General features: G+C 33.5%; 4 protein-coding genes across 12 annotated transcripts in view; 3 read left to right on the top strand and 1 right to left on the bottom strand.

Annotated features, from left to right (window-relative positions):
- The window catches only part of LOC141403759 (uncharacterized), a 567,712-nt gene that overhangs the window by 157,441 nt on the left and 382,626 nt on the right, over window positions 1-27,645 (bottom strand). For 3 of the 7 annotated variants that reach the window (XM_073986676.1, XM_073986674.1, XM_073986678.1), the window contains one exon: window positions 3,898-4,029. The exons of the other annotated variants lie outside the window; for them this stretch is intronic. The gene's annotated coding sequence lies outside the window, so the exon portion shown is untranslated. The remainder of the gene's footprint in view (window positions 1-3,897; window positions 4,030-27,645) is intronic. 7 annotated transcript variants of the gene reach the window in all.
- Window positions 2,039-27,645, top strand: part of LOC141403762 (uncharacterized) — a 43,009-nt gene continuing 17,402 nt past the window's right edge. The window contains exon 1 of one of the 2 annotated variants that reach the window (XM_073986689.1): window positions 2,039-2,170. The gene's annotated coding sequence lies outside the window, so the exon portion shown is untranslated. Of the gene's footprint in view, window positions 2,171-21,329; window positions 21,475-27,645 lie in introns of those variants that run through there. The other variant, XM_073986687.1, reaches the window with a different exon arrangement.
- Window positions 12,143-27,645, top strand: part of LOC141403800 (uncharacterized) — a 40,215-nt gene continuing 24,712 nt past the window's right edge. Inside the window, exons 1-2 of one of the 2 annotated variants that reach the window (XM_073986778.1) lie at window positions 12,143-12,422; window positions 16,432-20,291. In XM_073986778.1, the coding sequence (XP_073842879.1) occupies window positions 16,492-17,880 (1,389 nt within the window). In that variant the 5' untranslated portion in view covers window positions 12,143-12,422; window positions 16,432-16,491 and the 3' untranslated portion in view covers window positions 17,881-20,291. Of the gene's footprint in view, window positions 12,423-16,431; window positions 20,292-27,645 lie in introns of those variants that run through there. The other variant, XR_012412895.1, reaches the window with a different exon arrangement.
- LOC141403791 (uncharacterized) overlaps window positions 21,346-27,645 on the top strand; it is a 50,081-nt gene continuing 43,781 nt past the window's right edge. Inside the window, exon 1 of the mRNA XM_073986759.1 lies at window positions 21,346-21,429. The gene's annotated coding sequence lies outside the window, so the exon portion shown is untranslated. The remainder of the gene's footprint in view (window positions 21,430-27,645) is intronic.

Genomic DNA, 27,645 nt, shown 5'->3' with positions numbered 1-27,645 from the left:
AATCTGAGATATTTTAGCACTTTTCTATTAAAAAATCTGATAAATGTTGGTTGAATTGAATAGAACAGCTGTTTGAACAGCTCAAAATACCAAATTTTTCGTCTTTGCTCTGATTTAAAGGAATAAAAATTTGAATAAGCGAATAAAATGAAACAAGTAAAAAACGTTAAGTTTGCCCGGGTCGAACTTGTTATACCCTCCACCACGAAATATTGAGAACTGATATGGAATAGTTAGTTTTTCTTTTTGTTACGAAAGTACCAATACCACTATTTTAGGTGGATAAGTTTTTTGACCACTGTGAACCCCAAATACTTAATAATTCAGTCATCTAAAAAGTTTAAACCACCTGAAATCGGGTGCTTCCGTTATATGGGGGCTATAGCAAAACTTCAGCCTATGTACTCAATTTTCGAGGGAGAACTTTTTAACCACAGCGAACTTTAAATACCAAATGATATCCAATTTTGCCCGAAAATGTAAATAAAAAAATATAAAACCGATGGTGCCGTTATATGAGGCCATAACCAAAAATTTGGCACGTGTCCTTGATTTATGGCGAATAAGTTGTTTAACCACTTTGAACCCAAATGACACCCAAAATAACTTTAATAAGCCGGTACCTTTTTGTGGGACCTATTCCAAAACGTGGGCTCTATGTCCACGTGGTGGAGAAGGTTTTTGGAATCTTAAATACCAAATCATAGCTAATAAAATGTAAAATACAACCGTTTTATAGGGGCTGTATCAAAACATGGACCGATCTAGTCCATCTTTGAACTTATCCCGATTGCAAACAAAAGACGCATCTTTCAAAAAATCAGTGCCATATCTCAGTTTTTGTGTATGCTAGAGTCATTACCACATATGGACAGACATGCATAGATCGACTAAGAATTTTATCATGAATATATACTTTATGATTAGTTCAATGCGCTACAAACGGAAAAACCAACCTTACCCAGCAAAATTTTTTTGAAGTTGTTCCTTGTGAAGTAGTGATTGAATAGCTTTTGAAGCAGTCCACGCAGAGTCATGAAAAATGCAGTCCGTTCTTCACATTTTGACAATGTCCGATTTGAATCCATTTCATAAATTTTTCACATTTTAGAAATTTCAAAATTTTGCAAAAAAAAACTTAAAAAGACAAAGAACATAATTTGTTTCTTGTTAATTATAATAACAGCAATATGTTTGCATCCATGAAAAGTAATTTGTATACAAAAAATATTAAAAGTGATTTCGAACTACATCTTTGTTTGTAGCCAAAGAAGTAGTTGAATCATATGTTGTTGTGATTTATTCACTACAAAGAACTAATGCAAAATGTGTGCTTAAGAAGTAAATTAGACAGTATCCTCACTGCACCATGCCCTTGTAAAAATCATGACTTCTTTCACGTAAAAGGATGTAGTCCGAAATCACTTGCACTCATGATTTAACTACTTCTTTGGCTACAAACATTTTGCTGGGTATATACCTTCTATACTGTGGTGGCGGGTATATTTGATTAAAAAATAACGTTTTTAAATTTAGCATTATTTTTTGGCATTTTAATATTTATTTTAGCATTTTTTAGCATTATTTTAATGCTGATTTAGCTGCAACACTTTTTCAAATCTGGTCACACTGGTTATTTTCAGTGTCTGGCACAAGAGATAGCAATATTTATTTTACAGGGTTTCCGATGCATAGTTCGATGTGTAACAAACGAAATGGAAAATTTAATTTGTTGGTAACTTTTTGGTAAAATTTTCGGAAAAATTTGGTAGACAATTTTTTTACCTGGTGGCAACCGTGGTCAATGGTTGCCGCCTCTCTCCCTTTCAATCATTCTGTTAACACACCATGGTACAATAATACAGGTAGCATTATCATGCCAGCTGTTGGTAACATAACGTGTCAACTGCATTGAATTGATGTCAAATTTTGACACCTTATGTTACCAACAATTGCCGATGCGGCTACCTGTGTATTTGTACCATGTAACACACTATATGGGTGTCTTATTAAAACGACAACAAAACGTAGTTTAAACGGCACCATTCTTCTCTACGTACCTACGCGTTATTTAGTTTTAATTTTTTGTTAAAGTTTATGACAAAATATTTTAAATTAACAATAAATAAGTTCTATTAAACAATATTCATCAGCTCACATCAAATTCATGGTATGTTTATATTTATTCTTGTGTTTCTCTATTACAAAAAGACAGTGTTTATTAAAGAAAGCAAGAATGTGAAATGTCAAAACATCGCACGTTTATGGATGGTGTGGATGGTAATGGAAGTGAGTACCATTTGGTTTGCTCTCACAGTGTTTCACATTGGAAGAAATTGTTTGAAAAAACTATTAAAAACGCCGGTTGTGTTTGTCATCACGTTTTTTTAAGTTTATTTTTTCATGGTACAATTACCCAGGTAGTGGTATCACACCAGCTGTTCGAATATGAAAAGTCAAATCTCTTTATAAAAATGATGTTTGTTGTAATTTCCCAAAAAAAACATAAAGAACATTTTGACATAACATATTCAAAATTTAACGATACTACTACCTGGGTAATTGTGCCAGTAGTGCGATTCTCTAATAGTACGTTAACAAACCCACTGGGTTTCAAATGCCAATTTCTTTGCGTATACGTCAAATAAATCCTCATTAAGAAGGTTAACCCTGCAAAAGGCTATAATATAATTAATTAAGAGTTCAAATAAAAGTTGAGAACACTGTTATCGATAAAACCACAGCCTATACAGTCGGACACTCAGCCCAAAATAGTTAGCCCTGACTATTTAGTTCTGTAGGCCTTGGGTAGAACATTACAGAACATTTCTTTTGGTCGATAACTTACGGGAAAAAAACGTTAATTACCGAATTTATAAGCATTTTAATTTGACCGATTTTTTCGGTAACTAAAAATGTGATAGAGAATCGCACTACAGGGTATGTATAAAAAAAGTAAAAATACAGCTGATTGCCACTTCTACCTTCTATAAATGTGCCTTGGAACTTAAAAATTAATAGCTTTGTTCCGTACTTTTTAATAGTAAAGCTTGTAAAAGGGGAAGAGAGAAAAATTGTTCTCACACAAACGTTTTTTTTAAGTTCGGGAACGCAAAAATGGAAAAAAAGTAAAAAACCTGGAACATATGTCAAAGTCCTATCAGCCAATCAGACGCCGGCAACCATGTTACTATTTTTTACACGCTCAAATTTGTCGTGTAAAAAGTTTTTAAAGAGAACGTCATTCTGTGCCATTCTTGTTAAAGAGAAGTGAACATTTTATAACTTTTTTGTGTACGGGAACGGTTTTTGTGGTAAAATGTGTAAAAGTGGTAAACATTTTAAAAAATGTTGAGTTCTGGAACACGGCTAATGTTGGGAAAATTTGTCATGGCACAATCACACAGGTACCCGCATCAATTTTTCAAATGAAATTGTATGGAGAAATAGTAAGAATCGCTTTACTTTTGCAAAATGTTGTTGACATTTCGCAGTACTGAATGCTGATGTATCTATCTCCTCAATATGCCTTATTTGTCCCATAAACATTTGTAAGTTTGGCCAGATGCTCAATGCAAACAGCTTTAAATGTTTACAATTTTGACCAATGAAAGCCCGTTGAGATTATGATTGATTATCAAATCCAATAGATTTAAGTTGTCATTTTCATACAATATACATACACTGTGAACTGCGTGGTAGTTCTTATAAAAAAGATTCAAGTCTAATACCCAGGTTACACTTAACCGGATTAACACAGTGGGTTTGGGTTTCAAATATCAATTCCATGGCGCAAACGTCAAATAAATCCTCATGAAGTGGGTTAGCCCGGCAAAAATCTCTAGTGTAACCGTACTAATACTGAGTAATTATTGCTCGGAAATTTGTCTTACATACCTATTATAAATCTTTGATAGCTCCATACACAAAGTTAAAGTAACGGCAAGTCTTTAAGTTAAAGAAACAGCAAGTCAAGATAATGTGGCACCTTCGCTTAGGATTGTCATATTGTACTTAGACGATTTTGACCTAAAAATAAAAAATCAAAAAATTAAATATCTACAAATTTGTAAAAATGGTTGTATAAATAGAAGTTATCAAAATCAGCCTTTGTCTTCTAGCCATTTACATTCAAAATATGCCTGATGAGCTGGCCTAAACCACCAGCGAAACGATCGTAGCATAGTTGTTGAAGTTTATAACAAAATATAGTAAATTTACAATAAATAAGTGTATTAAACAATAGTCATAAACTCACCTCAAATTCAAGGTACATTTAATTCTTTATATCAGTGTATTACCCCTTAAAAAAGTGTTTATCAAGGAAATCATGTGAAATGTCAAAAACACCACACTGTTTGTGGATGGTAATGAGAGTGTGTGCCAGTTGATTTGCTCTGGCAGTAGCTCTGTTCCTTTACGTTCCTTTATTCAAACACAATACAATTCATATGGGAGCAGTTTTCAACGTTGACTACTTTTGCCGGTTTTACCATTTTCAGAATTAAAGGAACAGACTAGAGCTCTGTTCCAGAACTAAAAAGTTTTTACAATTTTTACCACTTTTACACTATTTGCGTTACTGTACACAAAATTTATATGAAAATCGTTTACGACTTTTACAACTTTTACGACTTTTACCACTTTATAAAGTACGGGAACAGGCCACAAGTGTTTCACATTGGCGAAGATTGCATTGAATCAAGGCATATTCATATAAGGTAAATGCATGAATTACAACAACTAACAAATTTACAAAAACAACATTGTTGTTATTGAAAATTAATTGTCAAAGATAAATATTGAATAATAGGGTTGTTCAAAAAAATTGTTCAGGAAAACATAAATACGTTTTGAAAATCTTCTAAAATAGAACAAATTTGAATCAAAATGTAAATATAAAGCATACAGAACGGTCGTAGGTGATTGTTATTACTCGTTTACGGTGAAAAGAAGAATTTTGTGGTCGCAAATTTCGAAGGTTCAAATTTCATGAGTAGACCCTATTACATTTTGAAAACTAAATTTACAAAAAAAGTAAGAATACAGCTGATTGTCACTTCTACCTTGTATAAATATGCCTTGCATTGAATGGTTTGAAGGCAGGCATATTTAATAAGGTACACTGCAAAATTTTATGGAAGTGGTTCCATGAGATGCCATGATTTCACTGGATCTTTTGCATTGGTTCAAATGAAGTCGTGAAAGATCCGATCTTTTCATCAGCATTTGAACCCATTCAAAGGAAGTCGTGATAGATCCGATCTTTTCATCAGTATTTGAACCCATTCCATCGATCCAATAGAGATGAATTTTGTATTTTTATTTATACACATGTATATATTTTTTCTTTTACTTATCTAAGATTTATTAAAGCTATGTAAGATTTATTACGCTAGGAAGTCCCAATCATTGGGCAAAAAATAGAGTCGGACTGCAATCTTTGGTATTATAAATGTTTTATTGTCTGCTCTAGAGAGCCCTACTCTACAAGTCGATTTGTAGATCCCTACATTTCCAAAATGTTCGTAAAATAAAATTCACGAAATAGTAATTTGCAGTTAGAGTCCATGTCGAAATCTGTACTGGTGATGGGAACTGAAAAACCTTTTGTAAGATGAATCAATCAATCAGTTGCGGAGAAATTAAACTATGCTGCGAGTAGCGGCGGTGCTTACACGGGAACAGCTGGACGGCCGAATGTCAAGTATCTCAATAAAGTTCTCAACCTGTCGCTAGCCACACACATCGTTCCCGAAGTCCGGAAAATATACCAGCTACTGGAGCATCGTAAGGATGCCAGCAAAGGTGAATCGTGCAGACCAATTTCGCTTTAGTCGCCCGTAACAAAGACCCCAGCATCAGAAATAACTGTCTAGTTGCCGATCAATAACATGAGATCCGCAAGCAGCACAACAACTGCGCTACACGCCATCTCTACACATATTAGTCGAAGACTCAACCAAAGTAAGCCGTGCGATAGAAGAGTGATAGTAGTGATAGTAACCCTTTGAGACTGTCAAGCACTCACGCTGTTTGAGTTTATCGAGCAGACTACGCTCCCGCCAAGTTTGAAACGTTGGATAATAAATTATATGTTTGGACGCCTGTCGTGCGTAGAATTTAGGATCAAGATGTCCGAGGAGATATTGCAGGAACTGTATAACCTATAACGTATGCGGATGATTGTGTACGATCTTGGTGTCAGGTGCCTTCCCTGATGAAATTTGTGAATGGCTGAACTCATTTTTGTCTGATCTTACCACCCTCTTCCACGCGAGGAATATACAGTTATGAGCCAATAAATCTACGGCCACTTTGTTCACCATCTTGGCGGCAGAGTTGAGTTGTTATGGTCGATGGGAGCAGAACCAGGATCAACAAGCCTATCAAGCAGGTTTAAGAAGTATTCACATGAATGCAGTCGCAGATTCAATAAACAACTATCTATCGTCTGCATGCGGTCCTCGGAGAATATTGACCATTTATCTCAGCTGAGGAGCGTCCGCTGTCAGGACAAAGCAGAGTATTTTTGGCTCATGACGCATGACGGGATGGTGCTGCCGTCTAAATTTCTATAGGGCAAGATTTCATGACACAAAAGATATGCTCAGCATCAAATCTACTAACAAACTTCAATATGTAGCCACATTCATTAAGCAGAAAAATTAACATATAAACTACTGTTACAACAACAAACTGCAATTATAATTAAATTATAGTTATTTCATAAATTGCTTTGAATAAATAAAAAAGCCATGAAAATCATATTTCAATACAGCATTTTCCGAACAAGACGTGAAAAATTCATGCCAAAGGGTTGGTGAAAATGACATGCCAAATATTACCGAAAATGCTATTCTAGGGAATTAATAAAGATGACATGCCAAAGAATTGGTATAGATGCCATGCCAAAGAATTGTTGAAGATGCCATTCCACCGATTTAGTGAAGATGACATGCTTAGGATCTGAAAAAGAATTGCGGCTGTAATATTTTATATTTAAAACGTTTGTCCGTGAAAATAAACACAAAATACTTCAATTTATTATAACATTTCAGAATTGTAATACACTAAAATGTTAAAAAAAATATGTACATATGAATTTTTTTTTTTTTTTTGCAGCCATCCCTAAATACTTTGTAGTAAAAGTTTTTTCATCAATTGAAAACGAAAATATTCCAAGTAAAAATGTCCGATGCATTTCCCATAAAAACTGGCCCCTTTGCCAATGATTATAAACCGGAAGATTCCAACAATGATACAAATACACTAAACTACGATGCAACAAACCTCGAAAACTATGCAAATATGCTAAATGATATTAAAAAAGAATATGAACAAGACTCGGATAAAATGGAAGAATTTTTACCAGAGAATGTCGATGAATCCACAAGTGCTATAATCAAAGAAGAGAACGTGGATGAAATGGACGAATTTTTACCAGAGAATTTACCTAGCAACTATTCATCGTCCATTACCCATGATGTACTTGACCATCAACATGTTGCACAACAATATCTAACTGGTACAACAAATCAACAGATACCCTTACCCAAATTAGAAATAATAGATGTGCACACAGATGAAGATGATAGTAAAGGCCATGAGATCAGTAGTGATAATAAGGAGAGATCTGTTATTTTATCTGCTCGTGTACATAAATGTGAACTATGTGGGAAATCTTATTCAGAAAAGAAAAATCTAAAGACACATATAAAAGAAAAACATCCTTTGTCTATAAATGCTGAGTATGTCTGCGAAATTTGTAATCAAAGATTTACTACACAAGTAGGTCTTGTACTGCATTCTTCCAAGAAGCACCCAGAAACTCATAAACCTACTGAACATAAATGTGAAATATGTGGTAGTAGTTATTCGGAATCTAAAAGTCTCCGAACACATATAAGAAATAAACATCCTTCGTCTATAGATTCAAAGTATATCTGCAAAATATGTTGTCAAAAATTTACCACGCAAATAGGTCTTGATAGACATTATTACAAGGCGCATCCAGAAACTCGAACACCCACTGAACATAAATGTGGAATATGTGGTAGTTGTTATAAAAACGAAAAAAATCTACGTCGACATATGAGAAATGAACATTCTGTGTCTATGAACACAGAGTATATCTGCGAAATATGTAATACAATATGCATCACAGAAAAAGGTCTTGATAGACATTTCAACAGGATGCATACAGGAGCTCATTCCCCAAAAATTATGCATACAGAAGCTAAATCTCGTATTAAATGTAAACTATGTGAATGTTCTTATACAGAAGTTAAATCACTCCGGATACATATAAGAGATAAACATCCTATGTCTATAGATACAGAGTATATGTGCGAAATATGTCAGACACGATTTACCACACAAACAGGTCTTGATAGGCACTCTGACCGGATGCATCCAGGAGCCCGTTCCACTCAAACACCTGCTAAAAAACATCAATGTGAAATATGTGGTATAGGTTTTACAGGAGGTACTAATCTACGGACACATATGAGAAAAAAACATCCCTCGTATGTAGATTCAGAATATATTTGTGGAATTTGTAATGTTAGATTTACCACACAACTAGGTCTTGATAGGCATTCTTACTTGACGCATCCGGAAACTCAACCAGCTGCTGAACATAAATGTGAAATATGTGGTTTTGGTTATAAACGATCATCAGCTCTCTTGGAACACATGAGAATTAAACATCCTTCGTCAATAGATACAGAGTATATCTGCGAAATATGCCAAAAAAGATTTACCACACAACTAGGTCTTGATAGACATTCTTACCAGGCGCATCCAGAAACTCAAACACCCACTGAACATAAATGTGAAATATGTGGTAGTTGTTATAAACGATCATATACTCTCTGGGAACATATGAGAATTAAACATCCTTCGTCAATAGATACAAAGTATATCTGCGATATATGCCATACAAAATTTACCACACAATGTGGCCTTGATAGGCATTGTAAAATGATGCATTAAACTATTGTTACGAATGTAACTGTTAGGTTTAAGTTAATTTAGTTTAATTTCCGTTAATTTGAATATTTAATTTGTAACGTAAATTTTTATTGAGCAGTTAATTTGATTAAATCAAGTTACAACAACAAATATTGGATAGAATTCTCTTCATCATTCTAGTTCTTACTTAACATTTTATTGATGTGCTTGTGTTTGTTTTTTTTATTTGTTTTGCCATAAGCATGCAATTATCGTTTATTTTGCTATTTCTTGTATTTGTTTTGTTGTACTTTCTTGTATGTTGGTTTGATAGTCGACTATGTCATTGCTGTCTTCTGTGTTTGTAACTCGTATATGTATGGGACTGTGGTTGTTCTCTAAGGCGGCCATCAGACTAGAGCTGGCAAACCATCGATATTCCCAACATTAGATATTTTCGATATAATGTTTTAAAATATCGATTGCTATCGATATTATCGTTAAGTTGTCATCGCCATTAATTTGGAGATGAAAATGGCGGAAATGTCAATGATTTTCTTGAAATTATGCAAAAGTAGTCACAGAAATGTAAAGGAGAATAAACAACTGCTTTTTTATAAAAAATATAAAAAAAAATACATTTTATTTTACCGAAAAATGTGTACGTGTGACTACGGACTTACTTTCTTACACACACTTAACCGAAAAGCACAGAAATTTATATTTATTTCAATGGATTTCAGGTTAGGGGTTTTTATTCCGATAATATCGATAGGCAGAACTATCTATCGATATTGAATTTTTAAATAATAATCGATATTATCGATAGTGCCATCGATTTTTTGCCAGCTCTACATCAGACCATCTGCGATTGTGCGTCTGTCTGTTTGTGGCACAGATTCGAGGGGTTACCAGATCTTTTCTGGAGAATTCCCGAACAAGGAGATTTTTTGATAAATACAAGTGGGATCAGCAACAATGAGTTAGTTGCGTTTTAGACTGCAAACTGAACAGACGGAAAGCGGTGTGCTTAACAAATCAAGTCGGTTGCAAACAAGTGTAATAAAGTAAATAAAGCATTGTAGAAACGTAATCTGAAACGAACCCTGTTTTATTTGGTACAAATCGTATTGGGGAATAAAATAATATCTACACGGAGATTAGTTAAATCTAATTCCGTAACACTATGTAGCCGGTACCACTCGCCAAATCTACAGCAACAACTCTCCAGAATGGACTTACGGATTATTACTGTACGGAAACTTCTCATTTGTTGGGCCAATATACACGGGCAGATACCACAGTACAAATATGGACCATGCAACATACTTTTAAAGACGCAGTCCGGCCTCATCAAATCTTAAATCTCTTAAATGCCCACATTTAATAAAAATGTTAAAAAAAAATTATCCATATGTTTCATTTTTCATTTATTGCAGGAGCTATTTAATTAGTATACCAATTTGATCTACAATAGAACCACGATAATTCGCAATTCATAGGTCCAGACAAATTTTGTGAATTATGTTCCGGTCCACACTAGAGTGAATTTGATTTCGATCATTCTCGATCTAGAAACGCATAATTGCATGAATTTTTTAATGAAATTAGTCTAGTGTGGACAGGGACTATCAGAATTTACGACATAGGGGTATTTCCATTTAAGGGTGTTACAGCCTGTTTATATTATAGCTTTTTGTCAGGTGAACATTTTGACGTATACGCAGTGGCTTTGACATTTAAAACCCAGTGAGTTGTTTAGGATGCATTTAAAAATACAATTTTTACATTGATAGTTAATGCCAAGAAGCTCCTCCTTGAAATTCAATTATCACTTGTAACTTGAAGTTGACCGGATCGCTATAAATCATCTGTTCGGTAAATCCAAACTATAACAAAAGAATACTTATAATAATTGAAGAATACTTATTGCAATTGTTTTGTAACGTAAAAACATAGACTAATAAAAAGATAGACGTCGGAATGCTCTCACCGAGTATGTTCGAATTGAGTATGCTTACAGAGGTACTCAAAATAAAATGACAAAAAATACAAGTTAATAAATATTTTGTTTTGGCAAAAGGCTACATGGGGTTAGTTTTTGATGGGAACAATATCCTCATACAAAAATATCCATGAAAATATTGCCATTTTCCCCAAAAAACGTCTTCGAACTCTTTTGAGGTTTCTTATTTGAGTAGGTTTACGGCGTAAAATTGAGTATTCCTTCGTCTATCTTTTTATTAGTCTATGGTAAAAACATCAGTTTCTGTAAAGCCTCACGTAAAAATCGCTACAGACCTATGTGGCGTATGTGGCTGTAGCGATTTTTACCTCGAAACAGTTGGCATCCCTGTCACTTACATATTTTTCATGTGGTTGTTGTTTTCAACACTCAACGCGTCGCACGACGGACTGTATCTATTTGGTCCTTAATTCTTTAAACTCGTTGAATTTAATTTGTCTTGTTTAAGATTTTTGACAGATCATATTGCGTCAAATGTTTCTACGCAGTGGTATTTCTCCGTTGCATTTACCTTATTAAATGTGCCTGAGATCAACAATAGGTATGTTCGTTTACTCAATAATTTGTACAAATACAGCAACATCTTGTAATCAACTAAAGTCTTTTGTATTGTAATGTAGAGTAAACGAACAACATCCAGTAACAATTTGAGTAAACGAACACAGATAATAGGTCTGTACGATAAACCAAAAATTTGTAGAAATTTTTACTGAATGCTGTTCGATAACAAAATTATCCAGCAAAAGAGAGCGAGTTTGGAGAGTTTTGTGACTGAGAACTTGCAAATTTTTGCTGTGAAAATTTATCCCGCAAAAATTTGCAAGTCTGATCAGCTGGCTTTTAATCACCTGTTCAATGTAAACAAATCGAAATGTTAACATTTTTGACCAAGAAAATTTCACAATTGCACATTAGATAGTGGATAGGATTGAAGCATTAAATAAGTAAGATGCAATTTTAAAATGTATGTTTTTGTTCTGTTTGGTTTAAAATATCTAATGAAACAAAAACACATTTCATACATTTTCAGAAACAGCTGATTTTCTTGCAAGTTTTTGCAAAATTCTGTTCGATAACTTTCTGCAATTTTTCTTGCTTGAGAGAGTAAAATTCACTGAGAGAGGTTGCTGGAACTGACTGAGTAATTATTGCTGGGAAAGTTATCGCACACACCTAATATTTCCTCTCAGCCTCCAGTGCCTCTCTCTCACGTACATATGTCAATTCCACCAAGTTTGGGGTGGAAAGTCAACAGTGTTGACAAAACTTGGGTCTCTTGTTAAAGCGACAACAGAGCATAGTTTGAACGGCAACATTCTTCACTTCGTATCTACGCGTTATTTACTTTTAATTTCTTGTTGACGTTTATAACAAAATATAATAAATTATCAATAAATAAGTGTTATTAACGAATATCAGCTGACATAAAATCAGATTCAAGGTATTTTTATATTAGTGTATAACACCCCATATAAAAGAGGAAATGTATACCGAAGAAATCATTTGAAATGTCAAAAACACCAGCACTGTTTGTGGATTATAATGAGAGTGTGTATGTTGATTTGCTCTGACAGTATTTTACCATGGGAGACATTGCATTGAATAAATTATTCAGAATAATTCGAAGCAAGGCACAATTAATAAGGTAGTGGCAATAATAGGCAGACTTATGTAATTTGCTTTGTGTTGTTTATACATTTTCTTAAAATATTTCAGTTGCACCATAGACTAATAAAAGTATAGACTAGGGATACGTAAAATCGATTTCGGTTAATCGATTAATCGGTTATTAGCCGTAAAATTTCTAAAAGTCGTAGTCGACTATTGAATGTGCGAAAACCGGATAATCGATTATTCTTAATAGACTTTCGGAAGACGGAGTCAACTATTATTCGTAGTCAACCAGTAGTCGTAGTTTATTATTATTCGTAATCGCGGTCGGCTATTAGTCGTAGTTGACTATTGGTTGTGCTAATCGACGGTACTTTTTATACCCTACACCACTATGTGGGGAGGGTATTATTAGTTGGTTTTGGCCAAAAAGTTTGTAACGCATCGAAATAATGGTCGTAGACCCATACTTATATATACCAAAATGAATATTTCGACGAGCTGAGTCGATCTGGCTATGTGTCAATCCGTCCGTTTGTCCACCTAAACCTTGTAATCACGCTACAGGTCGCAATTTTGATCGGATCGTCACGAAATTTTGGATGTTGATGGGGTTCCCGGAGGGGAAGAAGCCTACTGATTTTGGTGATGGTCGGATAATATTTAGGGGTCGGAATGGGCAAAAAACGTATGTGAATAAAATGACAAGGTTTTTTTCAAGGCGAATATCTCAGCTTCTGTATGGGGTATACCAAAAGCAAAAACTGACAATGAAATTAGAAAATATCACCTTTCTAATGATGTAAAGTAGTTTCTCGTGGGTGATAAAACAACGAAGATATCACAATAGTCGTAAATAAAACACAAATTTTCATTTTTGCTATTATAATTATAATGACGAATAGCTTTGGTTGGAGACTTTCCAAAAGCAAAGCCTGACTATAAAATTAGAAGGTCCCATTTTTACAATGATGCAAACTACGTCGGCGTATGTGACCAACTAACGGAGATATCGCAATAGTCGGTAATACATCCCATTTTTCCATTTTTTTTTTTTTTGGAAATCACGCTACAGGTCGCAATTTGGATCGGATCGTCAGAAATGTCGAGGGTTAATGGAGGGCTCACAAAGGAAGAACCCTACTGATTTTGGTGATGGTCGGATAATATTTAGGGGTCGGAATGAGCAAAAAAATTATTTGGGGAAAAAGTCAACATTTTATTCCAAAGCAAATATCTCAGCGTCTATAAAAAGCAAAACCTGGCAAGGAAAGTAGAAAATATCACCTTTACAACGATGTAACGTAGGTTGTCGTAGGTGGTCAAACAACGAAGATATCGCAATAGTCGCTAATAGAACCCAACTTTTCAATTTTGCGATTTTAATAATAATGACGAATATCACAGCTTTGGTTGGGGACCATCTAAAAGCAAAGCCTGACTAAGAAAGTAGAAAAATCCCATCTTTAGAATTATACAAAATACGTTGGCGTAGGTGGTCAAATAATAGAGATATCGCAATAGTTTCCACAATCACACTACAGGTCGGAATTTTAATCGGATCATCACGAAATTTTCTCATAGAGATAGGAGCATATTGATGTTGATGATGTCGATAGTAGTCAAATATAAAATAAATATTAATTATTTTGATTCAGTTCGCCTTAAGTCATTTGGTATAAAAGCCAGATAGGTGAAAACTTTCGTATCTCCCTAAAAGAAATGTTTCGGGATTAAGGCCTGCGTACATAAGCTGCTTTGCCTGATTGCCTTGCTTACCTGCTTCATTTCTGACGTAATAAAAATAATAGAATAAAGACGAAATTTCGAACTGGGTTGCCATCAGTTTGGAAATTGGGTCGGCCTTCTTTGTTCTTTTATTTTTTTATTGAAGCAGCAAAGCAAGGCAATCAGGCAAAGCAGCTTATGTACGCAGGCCTTTATGCACAGAGGTAGTGGTGTAGGGTATCACATAGTCGGCCCCCAAACTATAGCCTTTTCTCACTTGTTTATACATATAACCATCACGGTTCGAAAATGGTAGATTATATTCGATTATAATCGGTTTTCGGCGGTTAACGGTTAATCGAAAGTCGACTTTTTGAACACTCAAATAATCGACTAACCGAAAACATAGACTAATAAAAAGATAGACGAAGGAATGCTCTCACCGAGTATGTTCGAATTGAGTATGCTTACAGAGGTACTCAAAATAAAATGCCAAAAAATACAAGTTAATAAATATTTTGTTCTGGCAAAAGACAACTTGGGGTTAGTTTTTGATGGGAACAGTATCCTCAGACAAAAATATCCATGAAAATATTGCCATTTTCCGCAAAAATCGTCTTCGAACTTTTTTGAGTTTTCGTGTTTGAGTAGCTTGACGGCGCAAAATTGAGTATTCCTTCGTCTATGTTTTCATTAGTCTATGCCGAAAATCGAGTTTCAGTTTTTTTCACAAAAACCGAATGATCGAAAAACCGATTATAGCATTTCACTGCGTATCCCTAGTATAGACACTCAAATCTTCTCACCTAAATTCTCTCAATGAGCGTAAATTGAGTCAGTCTCAATTTTTAAAATGTCAATAACTATAAATTTTTAAACTATTTTATCTGGTAAAAGAAAATATTTGGGTATTATTTGGCCGGATCTACATCCTCATATAAAAATATTCAACAAAATATTGCTGGCAAAACATCGATATTCCCAACATTAGATATTTTAAAATGTCGATTCCTATCGATATTATCGTTAAGCTGTCAACACCATTAATTTGGAGTTGAAAATGGCGGAAATGTCAAAGCTTTTCTTGATATTTTGCACAAGTAGTTCACAGAAATGTAAAGGAGAAAAAGCAATTGTTTTTATTTTATAAAAAAATGTGTACGTGTGACTACGGATTTAAGTGGAGTACACACTATCATTCAAAACTGACAGTCAACGTACTTTTAGCACAATTTTCCGGCAAATAACAACTTTTATTTAGTTAAAAACGTTTGAAATACAATACATACGGTATTATTTAGAGATTACAAAAGAAATTTGTCAGTTAGACTTTGATATTCACGAAATAGACCTCGATGACTGTCAGTTTTGCTTGTCAGTGTGTGCTATACTTTAGTTTCTCACACACACAAAATCGAAAAGCAGCGAAATTTCTATTTATTTCAATGAATTTTAGATTGGGAATTTTTGTTCCGATAACATCGATAGGCAAAACTATCGTTTGCTTCACCATAGCTCATAGGTCTTTGCCGGTGAAAATAAACAAAAAGTACAGTCGGACCTCGATTATCCGTGGTGGTCGGGACCGGAGGCATTACGGATAATCGATAATGAAGGCAATGTTTCTATGCAGTTTTTGAACATATTTTTTGTAAAGAAGGCATAGTGTTGTAAAATAATAAAGTCTGCAATTTGTATTATATTTTTTGAGGTAATCCATCAAATTTTAGAAGAATACATAATATCATCATCATCAGATTCATCTGAATTGACTTTGTCCCATGGTTTTTGTGATACCATTAATACACAAATAGTGTAATATGGGAGAATTTCAGGTTTTCTTTTGTTTACATTTTGTTTGCTTAATCAAATTAATTGGAAAGTGTGCTTTTACTCCTTGATAATGAAGTTTATACCGAAAAATAGAGGAAATGGTAAAAATGCCAATATTTCTTTCCCATCCCCGATAATGGAGGTTCCCGTATAATCGATTCACGAATAATCGAGGTTCAACTGTACTTAATTTGTTATAAAATTCAAGAATTGTTATAAAAAATAATTTAAAAAAAAAACTGAAAAATATTTACGTAAGAAAACTTTGTTTTTTACAGACACTAAATACTGCGGAGTGAAATCAATTTTAATTGAAAACGAATATATGCCAAGTAAAAATGTCGGAAGTTTTTGCTATAAAGTCTGAACCCTTTGCCAATGATTATAAACATGACGATTCTGACAATGATACAAACACACTAACCTACAATACAACAAAACTTGAACCTTTTACAAATATGGGAAATGATATTAAAAAAGAAGAAATAGATTTGGACATAATGGAAGAATTTTTACCAGAGAATGCCGATGAATCCGCAAGTGATATAATCAAAGAAGAGGACGTGGAAGAAATGGACGAATTTTTGCCAGAGGATGATGAAGTACACCATCATCATGTTTCACAACAACATCTAACTGGTACAACAACTCAACAGATATGCTTACCCAAATTAGAAATAATGGATGTGCACACAGATGAGGATGATAGTGAAGACCCTGAGGTTAATGATTATAATGTCAATGATAATAAAGACAGATCTGTAATCTTATCTCAATCACCAGCTGAACATAAATGTGAGCTATGTGGTAATTCATATAGAGAAAAGAAAAATCTAAGTAGACATATGAGAGAAAGACATATTATGTCTATAAATGCCCAGTATAACTGCGAAATTTGTAATCAAAGATTTACCTTACAAAAAGGTCTTGAAATGCATTCTATCAAAAAGCATTCAGGCACTGCGGTTAATGGTTGTAACGTCAATAATAATAAAAATAGATCTATTATTTCATCTCAAACTGCTGCTGAACATAAATGTGAGCTATGTGATAATTCTTATACAGAAAAGAAAAATCTAAATAGACATATGAGAGAAAGACATATTATGTCTATAAATGCCCAGTATATCTGCGAAATTTGTAATCAAAGATTTACCACAGCAAAAGGTCTTGAAGTGCATTCTATCAAGAAGCATCCAGGCCCTGAGGTTAATGGTCATAACGATAATAAAGATGGATCTGTCAATTTATCTCAAACACCTGCTGAACATAAATGTGAGCTATGTGATAATTCTTATACAGAAAAGAAAAATCTAAATAAACATATGAGAGAAAGACATATTATGTCTATAAATGCCCAGTATATCTGCGAAATTTGTAATCAAAGATTTACCACACCAATAGGTCTTGAAGTGCATTCTATCAAGAAGCATCCAGAAACTCATACACCTACTGAACATAAATGTGATATATGTGGTACCTATTTTACGGAATCTAAAAGTCTCCGGACACATATAAGAAATAAACATCCTTCGTCTATAGATTCAAAGTATATCTGCGAAATATGTTGTCAAAAATTTACCACGCAAATAGGTCTTGATAGACATTATTACCAGGCGCATCCAGAAACTAAAACATCCACTGAACATAAATGTGAAACATGTGAAAGTAGTTTTATAAATGACAGAAATCTACGTAGACATATGAGAAAAGAACATCCTTTGTAAATTGTTACAGAGTATATCTGCGAAATATGTCATACAAGATTTACCACACAACTAGGTCTTGATAGGCATTCTTACTTGATGCATCCAGAAATTCAACCACCTGCTGAAAATAAATGTGAAATATGTGGTAATTGTTATAAACGATCAGGAGCTCTCCAGGAACATATGTTAATTGCGAAATATACCATAAAAGATTTGCCACAAAAAGAGATCTAGATAAGCATTGTAAAAAGACGTATTCAACAAAGTCGCCAGTACCACGCACCAAAACTGCAACAACCATTTTACAGAATGCACAAAGATAAATTTCCTATATTTTAGACCGATATCCACTGGTAGCTACAAAAAAAAAAAAAAAAACAAATGTAAGAAATGAAGCAGAATTTTGAACACGCAGTACGGCCTGATCAAATATGCAGTAAATCATAGTGACCATTGTCCCGCATGTGGAGAAGCTTATAAGGTAATATTCGATCTAACGATAAACATTAAATGGGATACATAGCAACGAAATAGAGGAACTGCAAAAACTGTTTAGACAATGGATTGTAAAGATTGACCTTCAATTTTATAAAATCACTCAAATGTTTACATTGAATAAAAATGGAAAAGAAAAACATGGAAAAATTAATGAGTACCAAGCCGGCTTCCGCAAAAAATTATTCTACTACCGACAATTTATTTAACCTATCCTCAATTATACACCTGAACTGGTATAGAAACAAGAAAAGCTATGCCTTTTCGTGGACTTTAGAGCAGGATTTGACCGCGTTTCAAGGAAAGCAATGATTTATAAGCTCCGTAGCATTGGTGTATCAAGAAAAATTGTAAATTGTCAAGTTCATCGAACAAATATACGAAAACACACACAGGGAATGAACTATCGGAAGAGTTTGATACGGAGATTGGAGTAAAACAAGGATGTTTTTTATCACCACTTCTGTTCACTTTGTCCCTAAATGACCTGCACGATTTTATTGGCGGAGGTACCTGTATTGATGAACAAAATATTAGACTCCTTATGTACGCTGACGACATTGTTCTCTTGCCAGACGAAATATATGTGTTACAAAATATGATAAAAAGGTTAGAAGAATATTGTAAACTGTGGAACATGGAAGCCAATATGGAAAAATCAAAAATAATGATATTTCGCAAAGGGGGCTGGATATCTCAAAATGAAAAATGGTATTATAAGGGTACTGAGATCACAATCACCTCTGAATATACTTATCTCGGATTGTTTTTACACCAAAACTTTTACATAAAAAAACAAATACAAGAACGAAACAAACTGGCCAAAAATAGCATTAACACTACATGGCAATGCTTTTTGTCGAAACCAAATGTCTCTCTCAAAACTAAATGGAATATTTTCATGGCCATATGTAGATCTATACAGTCATATGGATCACAACTATGGGAATTCTCTAATTTTGAAGAAATTGACAAACTGACTCTCTACTTCTTAAAGAAGATATTGAAAATGCCCCAACATATATACTGAAGCTGGAAACTGGCATTGATAATGGTCATATCTATACCTTAAACAGTCATCTAAACTACATAAATCGAATACTGTATGATTATCACGATGACAGGTTGCCAAAAATACTTGCGGAGAAAACTATGAGATTTAAGATATTTTGGAAAATGCAGATAGATACTATAACATCACAACATAATATGGAAAATTTCATTTCCATTCTAACAAAACAGGAATGGCTACAAAACATAAATTGTCTCCTTCTAAATTTGCGCACAAAACAAATGAATGATTCACGGACAAGTGCGAACAGCTCACCTCGTTTCTACAACAAGCTACAGCCTACCCTCGGGGGATGTTATTTCACTGAATCCCTAACAGCGAACCAAATTATGTGGCTTTTGAAAGCCCGACGTGATATGTTCTCACTAAATTCCAACAGATTCGGAGCAAGCGTGAACCCTACATGTTCAATGTGTAACTTCAATGAAACAGAAAACCGGCTCCATTTTCTACGACGTTGTCCAATTCTTTAAGAATTCCGCCTCATGTTCTTCCAGAAACCCTCTCTCACTGAACCAGAACTAATAGATATACTCAATGGAAATATCATTAAATGGAAATGTTTAGCTGGTTTCTTAAAAATTTTTAATTTATATAGAAATAATCTACTATCAGAATATAATCTCTAATTTTTTTAACTAAAATATCTCTTAAATACTTATCATAACTTTTAATTATTGGACTGACGACCAAAGGTCAATGTCAAAAATATTTTAAATAAATTATTCTTTTGCTTGCTTTCTTTATATTGCTATATACTATGTAAACATAAATTAACCTAATAAAGAATACAATAGAAAATACAGAAAAATAAAAATGTAAAATGCATTTTACACTTGCACCTAAAACAGGTGTTTTAGGATTTTACGTCATTTATTTGACAGATATTGTATGAAATTGACAACTTAAACGAACATAATATACCTATATATAATTAGAAATTTTGTTTGATAGAACTTGTGTTGCAGAACCTTCAAACTAGTACTACTTGCACTATTTTTCACTTTTGTTCTAGAAATGTATTACCGTACTCCAAAAACTAGGAAAATTGCACTTCTCTTAAAAAAAGTGGCACTGGATAGTCCTCTCGCTCCCTATTTTATGTCATATTATAGACTAATGAACATACAGACGACGGATCACTAAATTTTTCCGCGACCATTTCACTCAAACGCGAAAACTCAAAAAAGTTCGAAGACGATTTTTGGGGAAAATTGCAATATTTTCTTGGATATAAAATATCAATTATTTTGCCATAAAATAATTATTTTTCCCCACCGACAACTATTTCAATTGTTAACTATTAAATAATTTAATTATTGCTTATAGTATGTTTACATTTATGAAATCGATTGGATTTCAGCTGTAAATTTCTTTCTTATACGTCCAATTAAAACTCATCTGAAATCCATTGGATTTAATATGACATTTAAGCAATGGAATTGACAGTTGAAATCGCATTCGTTGAATTTAATTTGTCTTGTTAACAAATTTTGATAGATCATATTCCGTCAAATCTGTGTAGGTAGTGGTGGTAATACGCCGCTGCATCTACCTTTTTAAATGTACCTGTTTTTATTTTAACATTAGGTCTGTTCGATAACCCAATATTTGACAATAGAATTGGGCAATCTCGTTCAATTGAACGAACCGGATCACTGTCCTCGTTCAAAAACGAATGAGTAATATCATAAAAACCAACGTGCGAAATTTATTAAACGCAGATTTGTCAAAGAAATTACCGGTGGCAATTGAACTAGATAGTCAACTCTAGCAATTGTGCCATGCACAAAAACAACAATATAAGCTCTCACTGAGAGCCTCTCAGACTCCAATGCCACGCTCTCACTTAGTCAACAGCTGTTAACACAACTTGGGTCTCTTGTTAAAACGACAACAGAACTTAGTTTGTACGGCACCATTCTTCACTTTGTACCTACGCGTATTTACTTTTAATTTTTTGTTGACGTTTATAACAAAATATAATAAATTAACAATAAGTAAGTGTTATTAAACAATATTCCTCAACTCACATCAAATTCAAGGTAAATTGAAATGTTTCTGTTAGTGTGTTACCCCTTAAAAAAGGAAAAGTCTACCAAAGAAATCATGTCAAATGTCAAAAACACCTCCACAGTTTGTGGATTGTAATAAGAGTGTGTGTATGTTGGTTTCCTCTGACAGTGTTTCACAATGTGAGAAATTGAATTGAATAATTCGAAGCAAGGCACAATTAACAAGGTAGTTGCAATAATAGTATAGTAGTACATTAAGGGGTTAATATGCTGTTTATATTAGAGTTTTTTGCACGGTTAACCTTCTTTATAAGGATTTGTTTCAGATATAAGCAATGGAATTGACATTTAAAACCCAGTCGGTTTGTTAAATCCGGTTATATATAAACGGGGTATAAAACCACTTACAAATTTTAAAAAATCGAAAATTTTTTATTGGCTCATTTTAAAAATATGAGCAATAGAAAGAAAAAAATCATTGTGATTTGTATGTAACATCGAAGTTTGAAACGCGGTTTTCTCAAAATGGCCTTTTGAAATGCGGTGTCCGGTAACTCGAAAAAGGTAAAAAAGAAAATTTTGATTTATGGCGTAAGTGCTATCAATTTTTTTAGTTAAAATCGAAATTTTGACTTTGACAGTTCACATTTTTTTAAAAATTGTTATTTTTAATTCCGCTTCGCTTATTAGGTTCCCAATGATCCCACAAAAACACATACTGCAGTGGAATTCTGTAACTAATTTTTTGAGTTACCGACAAAAATCGGTACCATTAAAACGCAAAATTATGAATGAAAAGTATCAAAAAAGTTGACAACACTATTGCTATAGGTACGACTTAGCGAAAGCTTTATTTTGATTGTTAGCTTACCGAATAAATTCGTTAGTTACCGAAATTATAAGCATTTTAATTTTATCGATTTTTGTCGATAAGTCAAAAAATGTTGTACAGAATTCCACTACTGATCGGTATATTCGTTTTCAAGCTACAGTGGGCGCCGCAAACTGCCTTAGTAAAAACAGAGTTTCCTAAACTGCTATTTGTCAGAAGACTGTGCAATATTTTTCAAGGTGTGAAAAAGAAACTCAAAATAAAATGCCAAAAAATACAAGTTAATAAACATTTTGTTCTGGCAAAAGACTACATGGGGTTAGTTTTTGATGGGGGGAACTATATCATCAGATAAAAATATCCATGAAAATATTGTCATTTTCCGCAAAAATCGTCTTCGGGTTTGAGTGACTTGACCGCGGAAAAATTGAGTGATCTGTCGTCTGTATGTTCATTAGTCTATGCTAGAACAACATAGAAATGGCTTCAAACATTTGAAATGTTAAGTTTTGTAACGAGAATCTTTCAAAATATACTTGTCTTGTGACGTGGCCAATCAAAAATGAAGATTTATATGACTTTGAATTACCGACGAGGCCGAAAAGGCAAAATATAATAACTAATATAAGATTCGTTCCAGTACTTTTTTAATGATAAAAGTGTCAAAAGATCAATCTTTTAAAAATGAGTCAAACACACACATTTTTCCAAAATGTACGGAAACGGAAAAATGGCAGAAACGTCAAAAAAAAAAAACGGGAACAAATTTCAAAGTCGGCGTGTCAGCCAATCGGACGCCGGCAAACATGTAGCACATTTCTGCTCGCTCAAATTTGTCGTGTAAAAGGTTTCTAAAGAGAGAGCCATTCAGCGCCATTTTCGTTCAAAGAGAAGTGCACATTTTGCAACTTTTTTGGTGTACGGGAACGCATTTCGGTGAAAAATGTTCAAAATGTGTAAAAACTTTTTAGTTCTGGAACGAAGCTATATCTAGCGTCTCGGTAAAATAATAAAATTGAGAACAATGAAAGTAATGAAACCAAAGAACAACTTTTAATAATATTTACCCAACATAACAGAATCGAAGAAGTTAAAATATGTCACCAAAGAAACAAAAACATTTCTAATCGTCGTTTAACGTTGACATCTAAAACGTCATAAAATTGCGTTGTTTCAGTTGTTTATCGTGCAATTTTAAAGTATTTTAAAATGCCAACGGTTGCAAAATCTGCCTAATGCAACAGTTTTCTACCTGATTGTTAGGTATTAGGTAGTAATTTATTGACTAAATTTAGGTATTTTTCAAATGTGTGTATTTCCTGCACTAATGAATTGTTGATATTCGATATGTTACCAAATCTTCCTTCTAGAAACATCGACGACGAGAGGGAATTCTGCATAAGAACCAGAGAATTGTATGGCTGTCAGTCAGTTGTAATTCTGATCGCTAACTAAAAAAGAAAAGTTGTGTGCTTAGAAAATAAAGTCGTTTGTGAATAAAAGTGAATAAAACACGCGATTAAGGTGAACTTAATGCAGCTGTCTTCTTGTAAATGATTGCAAATTGTTGTTCGATAGCATTCTGCAAATGTTTAGTTTCGAGAGAGTAAAATTCAAGTACTTTTTACTTGCGAAGTTATCGAACAGACATAATACAAACTACAACAACTTATTTCAAATTCGATCAGCTGGGCTTATGCATCTACCTTACTGATTGTGCCATGCACAATACTCCAATACTCTCTCACTTTTAAGGTTCGTTCCAGAACTAAAAGTTTTTACACATTTTACACATTTTGAACAGTTTTCCCCGAAATGCGTTCCCGTACACCAAAAAGTTTCAAAATGTTTACTTCTCTTTGAACAAGAATGGCGCTGAATAGCTTTCTCCTTAGAAACCTTTTACACGACAAATTTGAGCGAGCAAAAATGTGCAACATGTTTGCCGGCTTCTGATTCGCTGACACGCCGACTTTGACATTTGTTCCAGATTTTTTGACGTTTCTGCCATTTTTTCGTTCCCGTACATTTTGGAAAAATGTGTGTGTTGGACTCATTTTCGACAGTTTGCTCTTTTGAGACTTTCATCATTAAAATATTACTGAAACGAAGCTTTACTATGTTGTTTTTCAACAGTGTTGACACGACTTGGGTCTCTTACATGGCACAATCATACAGGTACCCGCATCAGCCCAGCTGATTTACTGTGAGCTGTCAAAAAAGTTGTTGTAATTGAAAACATGAAATAACAAAACATTAATTTAAAATAAAAATTGTGAATTTTTGATCGTTTTTTAACAATGTGTTTATTAATAACTGCCTAATAAAATGTTGTTGAAAAAAATATGTGAATCGCTTAATTATTGGAAAACATTTTGGACATTTCACAGTAATGAACTGGTTTTTGTTGTAGTTGTTGGCTAATACATCTACCTGGTAATTGTACCGACCATGGTCTCTTGTTAAAACGACAACAACAATTAACAATAGATAAGAATTCACAATAAATAAGTTTAATTAAACAATATCCATTAGCTCACGTCTAACTCAAGGTACACATATTAATTTACCCTTAAAAAGGAAGAGTCTGTCTAACAAAGAAATCTTGTAAAATGTCAAAAACGTCCCACACTGTCCACACTGTTTGTGGATGGTAACGAGAAGTTAAAAAAAAAATAGAAAAAAGGCAGTTGTGTTTGTCATTATAACATTGCGTTTTGCTACTTTTGAAAAGTGAATTCATTGAATATAATAAAAGATGTGAACATATGTAGTATATCAGTTCGTAAATATTAACTCAACTTTGTATTAATAAATAAAAGACTATTATTAAATTATAATATTATAAATCTTTGATAGAAAAGTTAAAGAAATACGTACTAAAGGAATCTGGCACCTTTGGTTGGTACCATACAGTACTTAAACGATTTTGACCGTGAGAATGAATAAAGAGGGCTTCAAATTTTATTTAAAAAATTACGAAATAAATTTAATGTTGTTAAAAAACTTAAAAGTAATTACATATGTAATTTTTGTTTCTATTTTACAGCTCTAAATACATTGTAGTAAGATCAGCCCCCCTATTCTGTAACTTTTTAACAACTTTACTCATTGTTTATTTTACAACAATTTCATTTGTTTGTTTTGTAGTTGCTACAAAAACAAAAGAAATTTTAACAACTTTTCAATCGATAAAAGTTACAGAATAGGCCTACTGATTTTGCTTAATTGATAACTAAAATATTCCAAGTCAAAATGTCGGAAAATTTTGCCATAAAAACTGAACCCTTTGTCAATGAAGAAAATTCTAACAATGATACAAATACACTAGGCTACAATACAACAAAACTTAAACATTTTACAAATATGGGAAATGATATAAAACAAGGTGAAATAGACTTGGATAAAATGGAAGAATTTTTACCAGAGAATGTCGATATATCCACAATTGGTATAATCAAAAAAGAAGACGTGGAAGAAATGGACGAATTTTTGCCAGAGGATTCAACTAGCATCTACTCATCACTCACAAGGAAATCTAATGATGATACGGAAGCGATAACCCATGATGAAATACACCATCAACATGTTACACAACAGCATCTAACTAGTGCAACAACTCATCAGATATCCTTACCCAAATTAGAAATAATGGATGTGGACACAGATGATGATGATAGTAAAGGCCTTGATATCAATGGTGACACAGACACTATCGCCAGTGATAATAAAGATATATTTGTCATTTCATCTTCTAGTGTAGCTCAAACACCTGCTGAACATAAATGTGAACTATGTGGTCGTTGTTATAGGGGATATTATACTCTCCAGTTACATATAAGAAAAAAACATCCTTCGTCTATAGATTCAGAGTATATCTGTGAAATTTGTAACCAAAGGCTTCCCACACAACAAGGCCTTGATGTGCATTCTTCCAAGATGCATCCAGAAACTAAAACACCTACTGAACATAAATGTGAAGTATGTGGTATTTATTTTACAGAAAATTATATTCTACGTAATCATATGAGAAGAAAACATCCTTCGTCTATAGATACCACCGAGTATATCTGCGAAATATGCAATCATAGATTTAGCACACAACAAGGCCTTGATGTACATTCTAAACGGTCGCATCAAAGACCTACTAAAAATAAGTGTGAAATATGTGGTATTTGTTTTACAGAATATTATACTCTACGGAGTCATATGAGAAAAAAACATCCTTTGTCAGTAAACGCCGAATATATCTGCGAAATTTGTAATCAAAGATTTACAACAAAAACGGGTCTCGACAGACATTCTCACAGGACGCATCCAGAAACTCATACACCTACTGAACATAAATGTGAAATATGTGGTACTTGTTATAGGGAAGCTAGTACTCTCCTTTTACATATAAGAAAAAAACATCCTACGTCTATTGATACAGAGTATATCTGCAAAATATGTAATCAAAAATTGCCCACACCATCAGGTCTTGATAAGCATATACGTTGTATGCATCCAGAAGCTAAATCCACTCAAATAAAAAATAAATATAAATGTGAACTGTGTGATAATTCTTATAGAGAAAAGAAGAGTCTACATAGCCATATGATGAAACAACATCCTTCGTCTATAAATGCAGAGAATATCTGTGAAATATGTAATCAAAGATTTCCCACACCATCAGGTCTTGATCAGCATATACGTCGTATGCATCCAGAAGCTAATTCCACTCAAATAACAAATAAATATAGATGTGAACTATGTCATAACTCTTTTAGAGAAAAGAGAAATCTAAAAAGACATATGATGAAAAAACATCCTTCGTCTATAGATGCCTAGTATATTTGTGAAATATGTAATGGAAGATTTGCAACAGAACAAGGCCTTGAAATACATTATGTTCGGGTACATCGAGAAGCTGATTCCACTCAAATACATACTAGATATAATTGTGAACTATGTGATAGTTCTTTTACAAGAAAATACCGTCTACAGAATCATATTAGAAAAAAAACATCCTTCATCTTTAGATATAGAGTATATCTGTAAAATATGTAATCAAGGATTTACCACATCATCAGGACTTGACAAGCATTCTCGGATACATACAGATGCTAATTCCGCCGAAAAAGCTTATAGTCAAAGCCGTTGTTATAGTCATATATTTTTATATTTATACAAAATTTCTTGAATAGTAAAGTTTAGCGCCGTTAAATGACAAATATTTATCACATTTCTCAGCATTTTGTTTTGTGGAGTTAATCGATGTGTACACTGAGCGGCTTACTTATGACATTTTGCTCGGCTTCCGAATTGTATCCTCATATGAACTTACATAAAAATTGTCTGCAATAAAATGTAAAGATTTACCTTGAGTT

Source organism: Musca autumnalis, unplaced genomic scaffold (genome assembly GCF_047663935.1).
Source record: "Musca autumnalis isolate F117 unplaced genomic scaffold, ASM4766393v1 scaffold_4, whole genome shotgun sequence".
Lineage (NCBI taxonomy): Eukaryota > Metazoa > Arthropoda > Insecta > Diptera > Muscidae > Musca > Musca autumnalis.
The sequence above is the reverse complement of the archived record's forward strand: the minus strand, read 5'-3'. Positions and strand labels throughout refer to the sequence as shown.